The sequence below is a fragment of the Ceratina calcarata genome, unplaced genomic scaffold (genome assembly GCF_001652005.2).
Source record: "Ceratina calcarata isolate Rehan_Ccalc_2016 unplaced genomic scaffold, ASM165200v1 scaffold298.2, whole genome shotgun sequence".
Classification (NCBI taxonomy): Eukaryota; Metazoa; Arthropoda; class Insecta; order Hymenoptera; family Apidae; genus Ceratina; species Ceratina calcarata.
The window spans coordinates 45,443-60,966 of record NW_017152248.1 but is presented as its reverse complement, the minus strand read 5'-3'; the positions used below and the strand labels follow the sequence as shown (position 1 = coordinate 60,966).

General features: G+C 39.8%; 4 protein-coding genes across 8 annotated transcripts; 1 reads left to right on the top strand and 3 right to left on the bottom strand.

Annotated features, from left to right (window-relative positions):
• Positions 1 to 1,307, bottom strand: LOC108624134 (putative defense protein 3). The gene is made up of 3 exons (XM_018023221.2): positions 932 to 1,307; positions 354 to 561; positions 1 to 144 (listed from the first exon to the last, which is right to left on the bottom strand). The coding sequence occupies exons 1-3, from the start codon at positions 1,146 to 1,148 to the stop codon at positions 81 to 83; spliced, it is 489 nt and encodes a 162-aa protein (XP_017878710.1). The 5' UTR covers positions 1,149 to 1,307; the 3' UTR covers positions 1 to 80.
• A 649-nt stretch (positions 1,308 to 1,956) lies between these two features.
• LOC108624142 (palmitoyltransferase ZDHHC6) lies at positions 1,957 to 4,300 on the bottom strand. Of its 2 annotated transcripts, XM_018023236.2 has the most exons (8): positions 4,192 to 4,300; positions 4,072 to 4,135; positions 3,653 to 3,834; positions 3,489 to 3,573; positions 3,142 to 3,416; positions 2,860 to 3,072; positions 2,604 to 2,791; positions 1,957 to 2,541 (listed from the first exon to the last, which is right to left on the bottom strand). In XM_018023236.2, the coding sequence occupies exons 2-8, from the start codon at positions 4,124 to 4,126 to the stop codon at positions 2,403 to 2,405; spliced, it is 1,137 nt and encodes a 378-aa protein (XP_017878725.1). In that variant the 5' UTR covers positions 4,127 to 4,135; positions 4,192 to 4,300; the 3' UTR covers positions 1,957 to 2,402. The 2 variants fall into 2 exon arrangements, with proteins under 2 accessions (XP_017878725.1, XP_017878724.1); XM_018023235.2 differs by having other exon boundaries at positions 4,072 to 4,300.
• A 91-nt stretch (positions 4,301 to 4,391) lies between these two features.
• Positions 4,392 to 6,137, top strand: TORIP (Torsin interacting protein). Of its 3 annotated transcripts, none has more exons than XM_018023232.2 (4): positions 4,392 to 4,480; positions 4,566 to 4,608; positions 4,716 to 5,633; positions 5,708 to 6,137. In XM_018023232.2, exons 2-4 carry the CDS (start codon positions 4,588 to 4,590, stop codon positions 6,017 to 6,019), a joined length of 1,251 nt encoding a protein of 416 aa, XP_017878721.1. In that variant the 5' UTR covers positions 4,392 to 4,480; positions 4,566 to 4,587; the 3' UTR covers positions 6,020 to 6,137. The 3 variants fall into 3 exon arrangements, with proteins under 3 accessions (XP_017878721.1, XP_017878723.1, XP_017878722.1); XM_018023234.2 differs by having other exon boundaries at positions 4,428 to 4,480; positions 4,566 to 4,642; XM_018023233.2 differs by lacking the exon at positions 4,392 to 4,480 and having other exon boundaries at positions 4,551 to 4,642.
• Kap-alpha1 (karyopherin alpha1) lies at positions 6,126 to 11,491 on the bottom strand. Of its 2 annotated transcripts, none has more exons than XM_018023231.2 (8): positions 11,145 to 11,491; positions 10,057 to 10,263; positions 9,788 to 9,982; positions 9,482 to 9,702; positions 9,146 to 9,409; positions 8,879 to 9,083; positions 8,502 to 8,805; positions 6,126 to 8,418 (listed from the first exon to the last, which is right to left on the bottom strand). In XM_018023231.2, the coding sequence occupies exons 2-8, from the start codon at positions 10,261 to 10,263 to the stop codon at positions 8,222 to 8,224; spliced, it is 1,593 nt and encodes a 530-aa protein (XP_017878720.1). In that variant the 5' UTR covers positions 11,145 to 11,491; the 3' UTR covers positions 6,126 to 8,221. The 2 variants fall into 2 exon arrangements, with proteins under 2 accessions (XP_017878720.1, XP_017878717.1); XM_018023228.2 differs by having other exon boundaries at positions 11,031 to 11,490.
• Between the last annotated feature and the right edge of the window lie 4,033 nt (positions 11,492 to 15,524).

The following is a 15,524-nucleotide window of genomic DNA, read 5'->3' as shown; positions in this document are numbered from 1 at the left end:
GCTTCTCGCATCCACGAGAAATCACAATATTCTCATGTTGAAAGCAACTCCGTTCGAGCTTAAAGTAGCTGTGGAAACATTTAGTGGTTTACCGTGGCTACCAGTTTGGACCAGAACGTCGAGTACTCTTTCAGGATGGTTCCTCTGTAATCAGAAATACGATTGTTTGACTCAGTTATTAAAAATTAAATAGACATGAAATTATTTCTGAAATAATACGCTATTTGCTTGGTTAATCACAAAATTATGCCGCTACGTTTTGATTTTTAGAGTCTGTGAGATTTCGGCTCTCTCGCGTTTCTCGCGACGCGTTTATCTCGTACTCGTGCAGGTTTAGAAAAATTGGCACTCACGTGAACTCCACGTGGCCCTGACCCTTCGGAGGTGCAGTCCAGATAAAGGTGGCCTCTTCTTTCACGTGAGGATCGGCGTGTGTCACGGCACTGCACTCAGGGTGGGTGTTGGTCTGATCGGTCTTCTCCCAGGAACCGATCCAGCTGCCCGTCTCCTTGTCACGTGCCTGAATGAGGAAACCCTTGAACGGCGCACCGCTAATCGTCACTGGAAAAACAGTTGACGATTGAACGTGCAGAATCGCGGACCTACGATCCGTAGAATACGCGATTGTTAACCGTTTAGACGCGTTCCGCGTTGCTGCACGGTATTCGCATTGATTGGATCGATTGTTCCGTTCCGTTTCTGTTCTCCTTCCGCTCAATCATTCTTGCGCCATATCTTCCATCTTCATATAATCTCGCATTTTCCGTCCGGCAACAATTGTTTTTTTATTAAAGAGTCTTTACGCCAAGCTTTTACGATTTTTATAATATTATTTTAATAACAATCTCTCGGAGGACAGTTAAGATCAGGCAGGGGTAGTTCAGATGATTTCACTATTTCTTAAAATATATAAAAATTAAATAAAACGTACCAGTTATCTGGGAGTTCGGGCTGTATTCGGAGGACGATGCAGTAAACGTGTAAGGGCTCGTATTCGCGGGTTGCGATACCGCCGTGCCATGATGAGGTTCGCCATCCGACATCGCGCAAACATCCACCGGGGCCCCAGTGGGGTAACCGTGCGTCAGAAGCGTTAAAGAAGCCACGACCAATACTCCGAACCCTAAGTTCCTCATAGTGAACGCCATGATTCTTTCGCCGCGGTTAAACAGAGAACAGTTGAAAACGCGAATTTGAAATGATCGCCTCGAGTGATTCGAACGGTACTGCACCACTTGATCTCCGCGAAGTCAAACGTCGTGACCAGATCCCACCACGAATCTTGTAAAACTCACGCACGATTCACGTTTGCTTCTATTTATATGTATCTCCAAGACGTACTTTTAAGTATCAGTCGGCTCGTTATCGTCTCCTCTGTGTTTTTCCCGTATTCGACTTTCCTCTGTACTTGAAAAATGCAATAATCTGTCTAATGTTTTATTAACTTATCAAGAATGTTTAATATTCTCGAGGAGGACGATCATAATATCTTTTAAACCATTTCCGAAAGCAATCTGCATAAAATTCCGTTGAACAAATGAATTGGGGCAAAATATTTAAGAGTAAAGACTGTCGCATTATTGAACTCATTTCGCACGCTATTATACACTAACAGTGTCACCGGTGACCAACTCTTGTATCGATTAAAAGAAATAAAACACAGGGGGGAGTGGGTTTGTGCAGCGAGGGAGCCGATAACTGCATCGCATGTATGTAATTTTTGTACCCCGCCGAATTAACCCACGGGAAAGCATATCACGCATCCCTGCTTATCGTCTTGTACTATGTATCACACGTACACAGACCGTTCCATACATAGTACTATGGTGTGTTTCCCTCGGTCAATGTTACTTTTCACAGTGCTATTGATTTTCTGGAAGCTTTCAGACCGACGCGATATAAAGCATGAAAATGTTCGCTGCTAGGAACTTGGTTGGACGACGTGAAATATATAAATACAGTTCACAGCGAAACGTTTATTTGTCAGTCATTAGTTACAAAAAATGTTTGTAAAAATGTACAATGAAATGCATCGTCTTTTTTTCGTATAATCACTCAATGATTAAATTACGGTTCAAGTTAAACTATCACTTGAATTCACAAGCAGATACAATTATATTAAATTATTTACACGTAATTCGTAAACTTAGTGATCGCGACTAGTCGACATACAAAAATACAAAGAAGCTTCATAGTTTGTCATAAATAGTTTTATACAAAAATGGAGAGAGACAGGGTAGAATCTTGTTCTATGGAAACGAATTAAAATACGAATAGAGAGGATTTGTTGCATATTAGACCATCGAAACCTACAATCATTCGTCACGAGTATTCGTATACATAACGCTAGCACAAAAATATTTCCGTCCTCTATAAATATTCTACACGAATGGAGGAATGTTTCAATCTGACTTCGTCGAAGGGGAAGAATACGTTTCGTTCTCGATCACTTCGATCGCACAGGTCCTGGGGAACCAGCCGCGAGCTCGTACTTGTTTTCCATTCTCGTTGTCTTCTTTCTTCTCTCCGAACAGCCAGTATCTGTAAAAACCATTATTTTTATATAATCGCACAAACGATTATATTGTTTAATGCAGACTTACTTTCTCCATCGCGTTATTGTTACGATATCTCCGACCTTCAGTTTGATACGAGGTTCGTCGGTACACGGCGAGTGCCGAAGCACCCCACAGCCATGCGTTATCGGTAAACGCGCGCCAGATGCTTCTTTTATAATTCTGTATGTCTTGGCTCTCTTTCGTTTGTCTTTCTTCTGAGCCAGTTGTTCCCGCTAAAATTTTAATGACAGATCGCGTTTTAAACGTTTGGCAAATTGTTTTCTTAACTTGAGGGATTTACCGTTAAAGTGTATTGATCACAGCCCTCGATTACAGGCCAGTGAATCCCGTCACCCACTGGTGTACAATCCCATGTAAGAACCTGTTGAACGTTAAATCGCCATCCTTTCGAATACGGATATATAAATTTGTCCTCGGTTCCGGATCTTCGGTACTCAGCCTTCTCCGAAATCCAAGCTTCGATTTCAGTCCTGTTTTTGACGATGGACAATAACTGGAAAAAATCGCGACTAGTTTAAACATACATAATATTTATTGTAACATTAAAATACTGAAGGCATACTTGAAAGTAGAGTAACGTTCCGACAGCAAGAATAACACCGATCGACAAACCGATGCTGAAGATCACTAATATGAGAATGAATACAGAAGGTGGCGGAAATGAGACTGGTCTTAAAGATAATACAGTCATCACCCAAGATACTAGTGTAAAGGTAGAGACGCAGCATCCAGCGACTGCGCTCGCTAGGAATGCTACGAAATGACAGTGATTGTAATGGCCCACGCAATTGTTTATCCACGGACAATGGTGGTCCATTTTCATCACGCAACGACGGCCTTAAAAAAGAAGACGGTTCAGTAAACAATACCAGAAGTGAACTGCGTTCTACCGTATATGTAAATCCTCACACTTTCTACAGTGATGGGACCGTGGTGCCTTGTACCCTTCGCAAACAGAGCAATATTGCAAGTATTGACTGTCGGTAGCTTTTTCCTAAAGGACAAAACGTTTGAACACGATTATTATATTTGTTATTGGTCGAAGCGATTTCTTTGGGAATGTGTTATATTACTGGTATCCATTTCAATGGAAGATATCCAGGTCCTTCGTAAATCGCGCTAATGAAATGAAAGAGCGTAGACCCACTGAGGCAGAAGAAGATGATAAAATTTACTGCTCCAGAAAAGCTCTCCTGAGGTGGCCACCATTGCCTGCTACAATGTATTGTCATCAGAGTAATTACTTTTATTATAGCTGAAACAGAGGAAAGGCGTACAAAGTTTCTAAGTAGGCGTCCGATCATGACTCGTGAGAATTAGAATAAAACCTCTTGTCTATCAAGTTCCTACGGCAATTTCTAAGTTAAATATCTCGTGAAAACGATAACGTATCATCATGATGCACTAGCATTTTGAAGAATACGTCACCGTTTTTATTCCCATCAAGTACTATTGTATTCTTTTATTCGGATCACTGAAACTCATCACCTACCGAGAGCAGTGAACGGACCCCAGTGGCATATTTTCTTCAGCGGATCGACGCACATGCTAAACACCTAAAATATTTTTTTAATAAAGGACCGAGTATCTGATACACCTGTTGCGAACGAACAATTTATGAAATTTGCCGAAACGTGTTTCCCTCGGCAACGCATCCCGTGACGATTCATGTACGTGGGCACGGCGTATCATCGATGTCAATCATTCCGATAAAATTGTCGATTCCGTACATCCTGCGTCTGTCAGCACCGATACGTCTTGTAGCTTTTCACATAGAACAGGCGATCAGTGATTCTGTTTATCCTACTCTCTCTCATCTGCCTTTCAACGATGGTGCAAGCATTTTCAATTTTCCACACAACAGATTCTGTGGCGCTGAATCACGATTAAGTAGCTGACAGGTTAGCAGTTGTTATTGTTATTGTTGTTATCGCGAGTCTGATTCATTTCAATCGTTTCTTATCGCACTATGTACTTAATACTTAGATATTTGTCGTTTCTGTAAAATATGAAGAAGGCTACTAAGGACGTACGTATCGAAGCTGCAATGAGTATGAATATGTGTATGTACATTGTCCCAGAATGAGACTTATCAAAGAAACTCTTCGTGTGTTTAATTCCGAATGATATTTCCAGTCAAAGCTCTCTGAACCGCCTGTTCCGCGAGCACGTCCGCCTTTAAGAAGGCACAAACCCGAAGAGACTGATTCTCATACGTTACAAGATCCTAAAGAATTATTGAGGATGAATACATGTAACCCTAGGTGGGAACAAAAGAATTTTCATAACTTTAACAATTCTAATTTACGACACAGAGATAGTGATATAGATACAGATAGTGATACAGATATACATAGTGATACAGATACAGATGATGAATATGATGATGAATATTATGATGAAGACTATAGAGATATTGATGATACTGATGATGCCAGTTTGAATCACAGATTGAATACGTCATGTATACTGCCATCAGAGTCATTTAAAACTGCACAGAGCTCTCCCATCGATAAGCCTAGAAAAAGAAAAAAGAATTTGAACGATAACAGTCTCCCTGTCTGGCATAAAGTACAAAATAAAAACCAAAAGCGATCCACTGAAAGTTTCACGGAACTGTTATGTGCAATCGTCTGCATCATAGTTGTTTTTTTTTTCTTATACATTGCAGTTTATCGTAAAAATAAAATGGATGAGAAAGTGACTGTTGATGAAAATAAATTGAGAGAGATATATTTAAACCAGGCAAGTAATAAATTGGATAAATCGGTAGATGTAATTCGGAAGAGATTTCAAAATCAAAAGGCTACTATTTGGAACGATATATCTGCTGGCATATATGATGTAGCTTTGTTTCCTACGAGACCATCGATTATAATATTGTTTGGTAACGAAACTGAGACTTTAAATTGCTTGGCCGAATTGCTAGCTGAAGTAAGTGGTGACATTTTAGGCAGCAATGATCATTTAACATTAATGTCAGACGATTTTCCAAATGATGTTGGCCAAGTAATCGATATTTTGAAAGAAAGAATCGTACAAAAAAAATCAGTAGTGAGTGTTTCTGTAGTACAATTAAGAATTGCTTAAAAGAGGATAGTTAGGGGAAACTCCTTTTTTCTTTTTAGGTAATACAAGATTTGCTCAGCATAAATACAGAGGCACTAAAAGCATTTCATAATTTTTGTGACAGAGAGAAGCCTTTAGTAGGTCACGCTGTATATATAATAACAATAATCGTGGATGGGTACAAACCGTCTTTTGGGGAATTGCGATTTGTCGAACAACAAATATATAAAAGATTAAAAGCACAGATAGATAAAGATAATATAAGTCCATTAATAACTAGACTTACGGATGGAGTTGTGGCACCGATTTTGCCAGAACCGAACACAAAATTCGATAATTCATATTGCTCACTCGCTGTAAATAAATTGTAAGATTCTAATAAAGTCACTAGCCGGAATGTAATAAAAATGTGACAGTAAATATAATGGATATATTGATGAGATTTCACTTATAAATATAATTTGAGTAAATAAAGTATTTCCATATTTATATTCAACTTTATTTTGTTACGTCAAATGACAGTACAGCAAATCAACATCTTTCGGATAAAGACTTTTCAATAGTAATTTGGCGATTTCTACAAATCTTCAAAAAATATAACAACGAGACTGGTGCCTCCGACATGATTTCAGTTATGCTCTCGACATGTTAATTACAGCGTCAAAGTAAAGGTACAATGAACAGGTTCCTTCCCGTATGTCGTAATCGTGTCTTGTATTCCTAATAGTGTAACATGTCCGTCCACGTCCATGTATTGTTTAATAGTCTCTTAAATTGCCAATTTACCATGCATTCTCCCTTCTATACATTGTACGCAACATTTTAATCCTATTTTTTTAATTTTTACATCGGAAATAATAAATCACGTATTTTTACGCGAATTTGTTTAAAAAGATTCAAAGTACTCCGCTAATAAAATTTAACTATACTTTGGAAATAAATTATATCGTGTAAAAACGGAATATTCTACATATGTGTTTAAGGAAAATCGAATAAGAAAAGTATACGTAAAAGCAAGTATTCACGTATAATAATTTCTTTAATAACGAAATTTCCGTACATGTGTTTCTCATTAATATTTAGTGAAAATAAGTAGTTAAAGCATGTAGATCGTAAAATGGCAAAATCCTTTCTTCAGTATGCTTATTTCTAGCTAGTAAGCATTTTATAAATTGGCAACAAGTATTTGTAAGTACACATCTTGCTAAAATATCGTATTCAGCAAAATGTTCGCTTACGTGTTTCTTATAATACAGTCCTCCTCTGTCGTAATAATTCGAGTCCGTAACTAAAAGTAGATATTATATATATATGTATATGTATATATCTTGCATAATATATGATACCGTCAAACCTAAATAATAAATACATTTTATACAGTCACAGACCTTTTATACAGAATGTCCAACATTTTAACGTGCTGTACAATCGCGAATACGGTTGATATATCACGATGTGCGTGGTAAAATTTACTCTCAATAATCAAAGTGTACAAACTTATCTTCAAAATATTTATTATGTGTAACCATTTCAATTTTTTATATATCTTGAAAAAAGAATATGTTTTAAAGAAATCTAAATAATAATTTTCGTCGTAATTATATACATAGATAGACTCTGCAAATTTCGCAATCCGATCTGGTTGTGGTAAATGTTTTGCCAATATATCTCAATATATTAGATAAAACATTATGAACATACATAATACGTGGGTACATTGAAAATAAGAAAACGAATTAATATTAATCTGATATTGTTTGCTTCATTGTTTAAGGGCACTCTGTATAGAATAGCCTTAAAATTACAAGATACGTATTTACAGTAAAAAAGTTTAATTGGTCATGTTCCTACCTAATGTAGTAAGGATGTGAGTAACGCGTTGCGTAATGTTGTCCGTGTTAGCTACGTAGTCGCGTACTTCAGTCGTTAGTGTCTTGCCGGTTGCGCAAGTCGTTTTTACTTTTTCGTTTCTCGTAAATTCTGAGTCAGTCGTACGTCGTTTGAGGTGCAGGTGCTGTACCTCGTCCGTAGTAAATCGTCCTGATCACTGTGTTTCCGTGCATATCCGTTTTGTTTTCTCTACTTAAGCGCTAAGAAGTTTCAATTTGTTAATCCCGATAAACTAAATGTCTCATGCTAAATACCGTTTCATTTGTCGTTACGCGCTCGAATACGAATCGAGTACGTATCCGCATTATCTGGAAACGAACTGTAATTAAACAATCGTATCTCTGTAAAACTTAGATCAATGCGTTATAAAGTAGCTGAAATAATAAGAGAGGACCACTTAAAATAACTGCGAACAAACATTTTACTCATGCTTTATCGTCGAGCAAAAAACTGATCACTTCGAGATTTTTGTTGTTGCTGATGTCCCTGTTTGGTATAAACGAATTCGAAAACTATATATATATATATATATATATATATATATTCCACTGTTTTGCATTTGATCGATTTTTTTCTTTCTTTTCGGAGATTGTCCCTTTTACAAAAAAAGGATTTAAACGCAACACGAACGAAACATGATTGAACCAGGTGATACATTCAGAGGTTCGATAAAAACTAATCGATTAAAAATCGAAGCCTTGAACCGGTAGCTGGGATGAATCGGGCGCTCTAAATTGAAATTGTTGTCCCTGCGCGTCGATGCTGGGCACGACTCGCGTGTCTTCTTCCTCAGAGCCGAAATACCGTTCGATTATGTCGAAAGCCTTCTGATAGATTTCTGTGTTTTGATGAGATTGCAAAAATTCTATTTTGTTTAGGCCTGAAACACAAAGTGACATCGTTTTTGCTAAAACTGTCCGACAGTAATTCTACACATGAGAAGTGTATCGTGTTCAAACTTACCGTAACATTCTTCGATTAATACCGCATAATAATTGATACCAGTGTGCGTGGCAGCATCTCGTTCTCCTACACGCAAAATATTCTCTAAACCGCTCAACGCGACCTGAATGATCTTAGGATCCATTACTGTTAACAAACTGCATAAAGGTGGAATGCACCCTTCGACGACGATATAACGTATTTGCTCGGGCGTGCCGCCACTAGTAGCGTTAGTGATCGCCCATGCTGCTTCCTTCCGGATCTTAAATTCAGCTTTCGCCAAAATATCGATCAGGATCGGGAATATCCCGGCATCGATGACAGCCTGCTCAAAAGAACTCCGTGTTTTTAAAACACATTTTATCGAGGGGCTGCACTCTTTAGAATCATGTACGAACTTGAATCTGCTGAGAATTTCCTGCCGTAATGTTCGAGATCGTCCAGGAAGCCTCCTTGCGGATAGTTTCGTGCGCTGAATTTAACAGACGGAACAAACAGTTTAACGCGTTACAATTAAGAACGACCTGTGTTTGTACATCGTCGCCTGTAACTATATTGCCCACTGCTCGGAGCGCGGCACTGACCACGGTTTCCTGCTGATGTCTAAGACAAAGAATTTTCAGTTAAGCAATAATGATGACCAAGTACACTCATTGTGTACTTACACGAGCAACTCGACAAGACGTCTGCATACACCAGCGTCGATAACCACCTGGATCTTCTCGTTGGGGCCGTCGCTTAGATAAGAGAGTGCCCAGCATGCATCGGCGAGCACGTCGCCGTCGGTGTGATTAAGAAAATGAGCTAAAATTGGCAAACACGGTGCCACTTTCGCGAAATCAGGTGCCGGTGTCTTGCCTCGACAGAGATTCGATAATGCCCATACCGCGTTGCGCGTCATTGACAAACGCGTAGCCTTAGAAAGTAATCTGAAATCAAATAGAACAATAATTAATTTTATGATCGGACTCATCGAACGTCCGAAGAAATTGGAGACTTACTGCAAGAGAGGAGTGAGAATGCCACTGTCCAACACGTGGTCTCTGCACTCAGGACTGTCTCCCGCGATATTGCCCAATGCCCAAACAGCCTGTTCCTGGACGTCTTCGTATTCGGAGCTGAGTAACTGTATAAAAATGGGTACAGCCCCGGCCTCGATAACGACGCGCGTTTGCTCAGACGTCCCACTCGCTATATTCGTCAAAGCCCAAGCAGCTTCAAACTAAAACCGTTGTAAAATTTACTCCAATAACGTATTCTTTTCACTACTTAGTTCACAGTTCGTAGTTAATTGGCGGTTTATTAACCTGCAGAGTGCAGTTATTGTTGTTCTGCAAGAATTCGACGAATTTCGGCACGATCCCTGTCTTCACAACCTCGTTTATCGGTGGATTCGGTTCCCTAGACAACATTTTTCTGAACTTCTGAGTGGCTGCCAGTTGATTCTCTGGATTAGGACTATACAATTCTTGTACCATTTCAAGTACAATGGCAGAAGTTTTCTATGGAACATGTTTTCATGTAAAAACACAGCCAGTCTATTTTCGAAGGATATTACTGATGAATCTAGAAATACCGATTGTGGTGCTGGGAAAGCAGATTCGTTTGTCGGAACACTGTCATCGTCTGTAACTGTATTAGGAACATTGCGCCTTTTCGATAACTGCTGTTCTCTTTTCTGCTTTCTTAACTGAACACCTTCCTCTTCTCTGCGTCTTCTGAGCTCCTGCGAGTCCAGGCCCACATTTTTGTAACGATATTTGTGTGTAGTTGCGGCTGACATCTGAGCAATCAGGAAAAAATCACATGAACATAGAAAAATTTATTACATAACACTGAAGTTACAGAAAATGTGTAATTTATTAGAAGAAAATAATTAATACAGAGAATCATGTTTCTAATCTTGTATGATCTGAGGATCAAGTTATAACTAGTTTATTATTAAAATTTCCATTTTACAAACACTACCACAAAATTGAAATAATATATATATATGTACACTCGTATGTATTGCATGTCACTAAATTTTTCAGGCTGAGAATAATACTGCATTTTCAATCTAATTGTTATTTTTCACGATATTTTATTATGAAGAAATTTACTACTATGACATATGTCGGTATTAAACGTGTACATGGAAGGGAGATGAAACTATTGCCGCACGAAGGATAAAAATAACAATTATGGCATTATTGCAATGATAGGAATCCATCATAGCCTGGCTAGAATGTGTTTATATATGAACAAGGCGAGTGGGAATAAAAACGCGCAAACATCGATTGACTGGCATCAAAACGTCGAAGTGGGATCCGGGGAAAATATTCTTCGAAGTTGATTGACAATGGAATGTTTAGGGTTAGGTATAAAATTCAAGGATCTCGGAAATATGGGGTGTAGCCACAAAGGAGCTCGTCTCCGAGCGAAACGGGTGAAAAATGCAAGGTCGCAAGACTCTACGCGGATGTTCGCGAGCGAGTCCTATCTGCCAGGATAGATCATGCTAGATTAGACATTTTGGTATCGACGGGGAAGAGAAGCAGAAAGACTCACGTTCGCCTGGAACCGTCTCGACCTCTCGCGTACGTCGCAATAGTACGGCTCTGTAACGGGACCCCGCGGCTCTCAGACGGAACGCGGCGATGAGAAAGCTCGGTATTTACTTACGGCTGCGAAAGAAATTCAGGAGCCAACCGTTAAATGTAAGATCTCATAAAGAATATCGAGTGAAGCGCACGGAACACACTTTTCCACCTCCTCAAACTGTGACGACCGATCAGAAAACCTTGATCTGAACTCGGAACGCGCAAGGAATCACGGGCCGCGTTCGCGAAACGCTGATAGGTTCGTTCGAGACCGTCGTATTTATCAACTCTTCGGTCGTCACCAGCCTCGAGTAATTTTGAACGTTCAGTTCTGCGAAATATCGAGATTTCCTCCAAAATATAAAATAGAACGAGACGAAGTTAAAATTCGCAAAACTTTCTCGGTCGGCTGTTCCCAAAATGCGTTCGGAAAACATCCGCTTCGTTCGTACTTGATTGGTCGAACTGCAGTCGGTGAAAGGTTACAAAAGCGGCGAACTCTCGTTGCATTTCCGAACGCATATGCGGAACTACTATGTGAAACAACATAGCAATCGGAAATCCGGTTTGTGTTGAATTTAAAAACTGGCGCCGAACATCAGACGCGAGAATACCAAACAGAAAATGATAACACGTGTGGTAGATTTTACATTGTACCTGATAACATTTAAGAAACTATTAATATCAACATTAGTATATAATTTAATGTTAAAAAGAGTTCTATTTTATTGTTTTCTATTCTTTGATACTCTATAAACTTATTACTATAATAAAAAAATATAATTTAATATCGTAACGTTAATACTAATTGTTTATCGATCTAAACTTTGACTTTCTTAATTAAAATATACAATTTTTGTAAGATTTCTTTATTATAAGTTTAACTTTTTTTCTCTGATTCAAATGTAAATCAGAATGCATATCACGAATTGTAGAGGCGAATCTATGATGAACTTGGCGAAAGTATCCATCAGGAACGGGGAGTAAGGCGAGAGAGAAAGGCCGAGGAAGGGGTGGAACAGTTCGAAGGACGCGCGTAGGGTCGAGGTGCTATCGGGCGTGAATAATGCGCGGCGCCGCCGTGCGCTTCTTAGTTCGATTCCGGCTCGGCTGGATGGATTGATAAAGATTAAAGGTAAAGGGAGGTGGCAGGGTCCAGGGGTGTTTTCGAGTTAGGCGACAGAAGTCAGCCAGCGAAACGAATCGGCCGCACGTATGGAGGGGGATGATGTCACATAGGGGCTACCCCCTATCGTAAATACATACAGATGCAAGCCGGACTGATGCATCAAGGCTTGGGGCACATTGACGTAGGTAGACTGAGATTTTTCGCGAAATGGTATTACATTTAAAGGCATAAAACAATCGTTCTCCTATTTCCATTCATTAAATCTTCAGTCCCTGTTTTGTACAGAAAACAAGGACTTAAGCAAAGTATAAATTCTTTTACCTAGAGTTTGTATTATTGGTCAGAATACATGCAAACTCTATACTAACATAATAGAAAAAGCTGTCATCGACGAGAGCCACATAAAAATGAAACAATCGTTTTCCTGTTCCTATTCATTAAATTTTCTTATTCAATATCAATACGTAAGTAGAAATTCTTTTAACTAAGGATTGTATTTATTGTTCGAATTACGTGTAAACTCTGTAGCAGTATAATAGAAAACTGCGTCATCCACGAGAGCCGCGTTTAACTCGTACAGAGCGCCCGCATGATCGGTACCGGTAGCGATGAAATTAATTTGATTTAACGTCACCGCGTGTAAAGAAGCCCGTGTGACCGAATAAACTGGCGAACCTGGAGGAGGGAATGGTTCCTTAACGATCGCGTTATGATCACGTGGAGACAGGAACGCAGCGTCGCGTCGCGTCGGTGACCAAGGGTCGTGTTATCACGCGGGTGGAACAAAGGAAATCGTTACGCGGACGACGGGGATTCTCGGTCGCGAGGAAAGCTCCGCGACGGAACGGCCATTTAAGATGAAATACAATTTCTTCCCGTCGCGATGTTCCAGCGACCGCCCACAAAACGGCGCTCGTAAAATAATATTTTGTTGACGTAGGAGAATAGACGATTATAAGACTTGTGAGAGTCTGTGAACGAGACAAGAGAAATCGATGCTAAGACGTTGGTTCAATTTGCATGAAACGTGGCATCCAATCTGCTAAGATGAAAAGTAGAGATCTCGGGACGTGTCTACGCCACTGGGAACGACTCGGCACGGATGACTCACGCAGCTTCCTTTGCACGGTCCCGTATGGCAGTCATGCACAATGGAGAATAGTAAACGCAGTAAAGGTAACTCGCAGAGAAAGAGGGCCGGTGGTGTAGGGCCAGCTTCCCCCTGCGAGCGAGTACCCGCGGGTCACGTGCCACGATTTTCACCCCCGTGCCGAAACGATTGCCAGTACGAGCTGATCCGGATCGACTATTTCGAGGCGATTTCGCACGCCAGAAAATGGATCACCTCGAATAAAACTATAACCGCGTTACCAACCCTTTCGCAGTCGAACACGAAGGAGGCAAACGCAATGGTCACATATTTCAACTATCGAATTACAGACATTTAATTCGATAGAATAATGCGTCGATTAAAAATGTAAAAAATCGCGAATGTAAATAACTCGATTCGTTGGATGAAACGAATAGCGCGAATAGCGGCGCGTGTTCACATCAGTAATTAACCGTTGTAGCGTCTCGGGGGGGAGGATCTTCAATTAAACAATTACGGTTAAATCGAGCGGAATTTCCAGCGTTGAGCCCGCATGCTCGTTAAAGAACCGTACGCGTTATCCACCTAAGTACGGTTAAAAGGTGCCCTCACAAGAAACGAGCGCGTGTGTTGTTAACCTTTGATCAGGTACCACCACGTGGACCCACATATCTCTATCCAGAGAATTGTGAGTCACGACAAGAGGCCGAATTTAGATCCGTGATAAAGTCAATTCCCGCTCGACGAAGACCGTCGCCGCGCCGGTTAATTCCGCTTCTACGGCCATTCTCCAAGCTTTTAACGTGAATTGACGCGTTCAATCAACGACAGGCTCCTCTGCGTACCTCCAACGGGTCCCTTCTTAGAGAAGCGTAACCGCGATAAACAGGCTGAATTATATTCTGGAAGCAATTTCATCCAAAAAAAAAAAAAACCGTTCTGCCTTGCATTCTGTAATTTACATACGTTAGATCAAATTCTGATTGATACTCTGAGGATTAAATATTAACGTGGGCGTTAAATAAACGAAATGCTAGGAAAATTGTTTTATTCCATGTTGTCGCTAATTGTAGGATGCCTTATAATAGTCCTAGGATCCCCTGCGTCAGCATGGCCTCTCGAACCATTTTTTATGACACTTAAGGCCCAGGTCTGTTTACCATTAAGAAGACTTGCACCGATGGGACTCAATCGTTCCCCTTAAAATTTTGTACCTTCTACTTTTCGTGCACATACAATCACAAAAAGATTCGCACACTGATACAATTATCAATTCTAAACTCTATATTTTATTTATTTTTATGTGCCCACCTGTCCTAGTGGCTCCTTTCTTAGTTGGCTTCATTGATATTTGTGCTTTAACTTTTATTCTTGCACAATTATACGCCATGTGCTCCAGCGTTTCTGCTTCCTCTTGATATATACGACACATGAACCAGTATTATAGTTTCGTGTGTATAATTAGTACAATGTCCGAAATCTTTTGTGACATTAAAATTCGCTGTTGTGCAATTTTGAATTTTTAGGCAACGATAAGTAATAAATTTTTAATTGTTTTTCTGCAATTATCTATCCAACATAATGTAATATATTGTTGTTATTTCTTGTGTACCGCATTCGCGATAGCCGCTTTCCTGATGTCATTTGTTTATGAAAGACTATACACTCTCAGGTGCATGGTTGGGTATTTCCTTTTATACTTACGTGAACCTCACCTACGCGTATAATTTCAACTGGCAGTGCCGATAGCGTTATCGCTTTTTACTTAATTTACTATGTCGGCCACAACATCCTTTCATCTGTTCTCTCATTTCAAATGGTCAACTCGATCTTACGCTTCGTTATTATCGCGTCACGAGTATAAAGACTCTTCCAGATCTCGTCTGCTTCACCTCCTAATTTATTCACCAGCGAATAAATTTTTATTTCGTGAATAATTAAATATATTTTTGGAATTCTTAACAAATTTTATCAAATAACTGAGTGGAGGGAGGCTCGACGTGCAGAACTCTGGGCTTGAGATACCGTTTCGATACCGAAAAGGATTACCAAAGCCGGACCTATCGCAGGTAAGAGCTGCTGGCAGGTACTTATAATTTTTTAAACAAAAATCGCCACACATCTGGCGACCAAATGCGGAAAACCTAGAAGGTCCAAAGTGCTTGAGGACTAGTACCGTCATAAATCGCCCAAGGAGTACAATAGTCCTTTTTTTGACATATGGTTGTCCGCCTCTTTTAAAT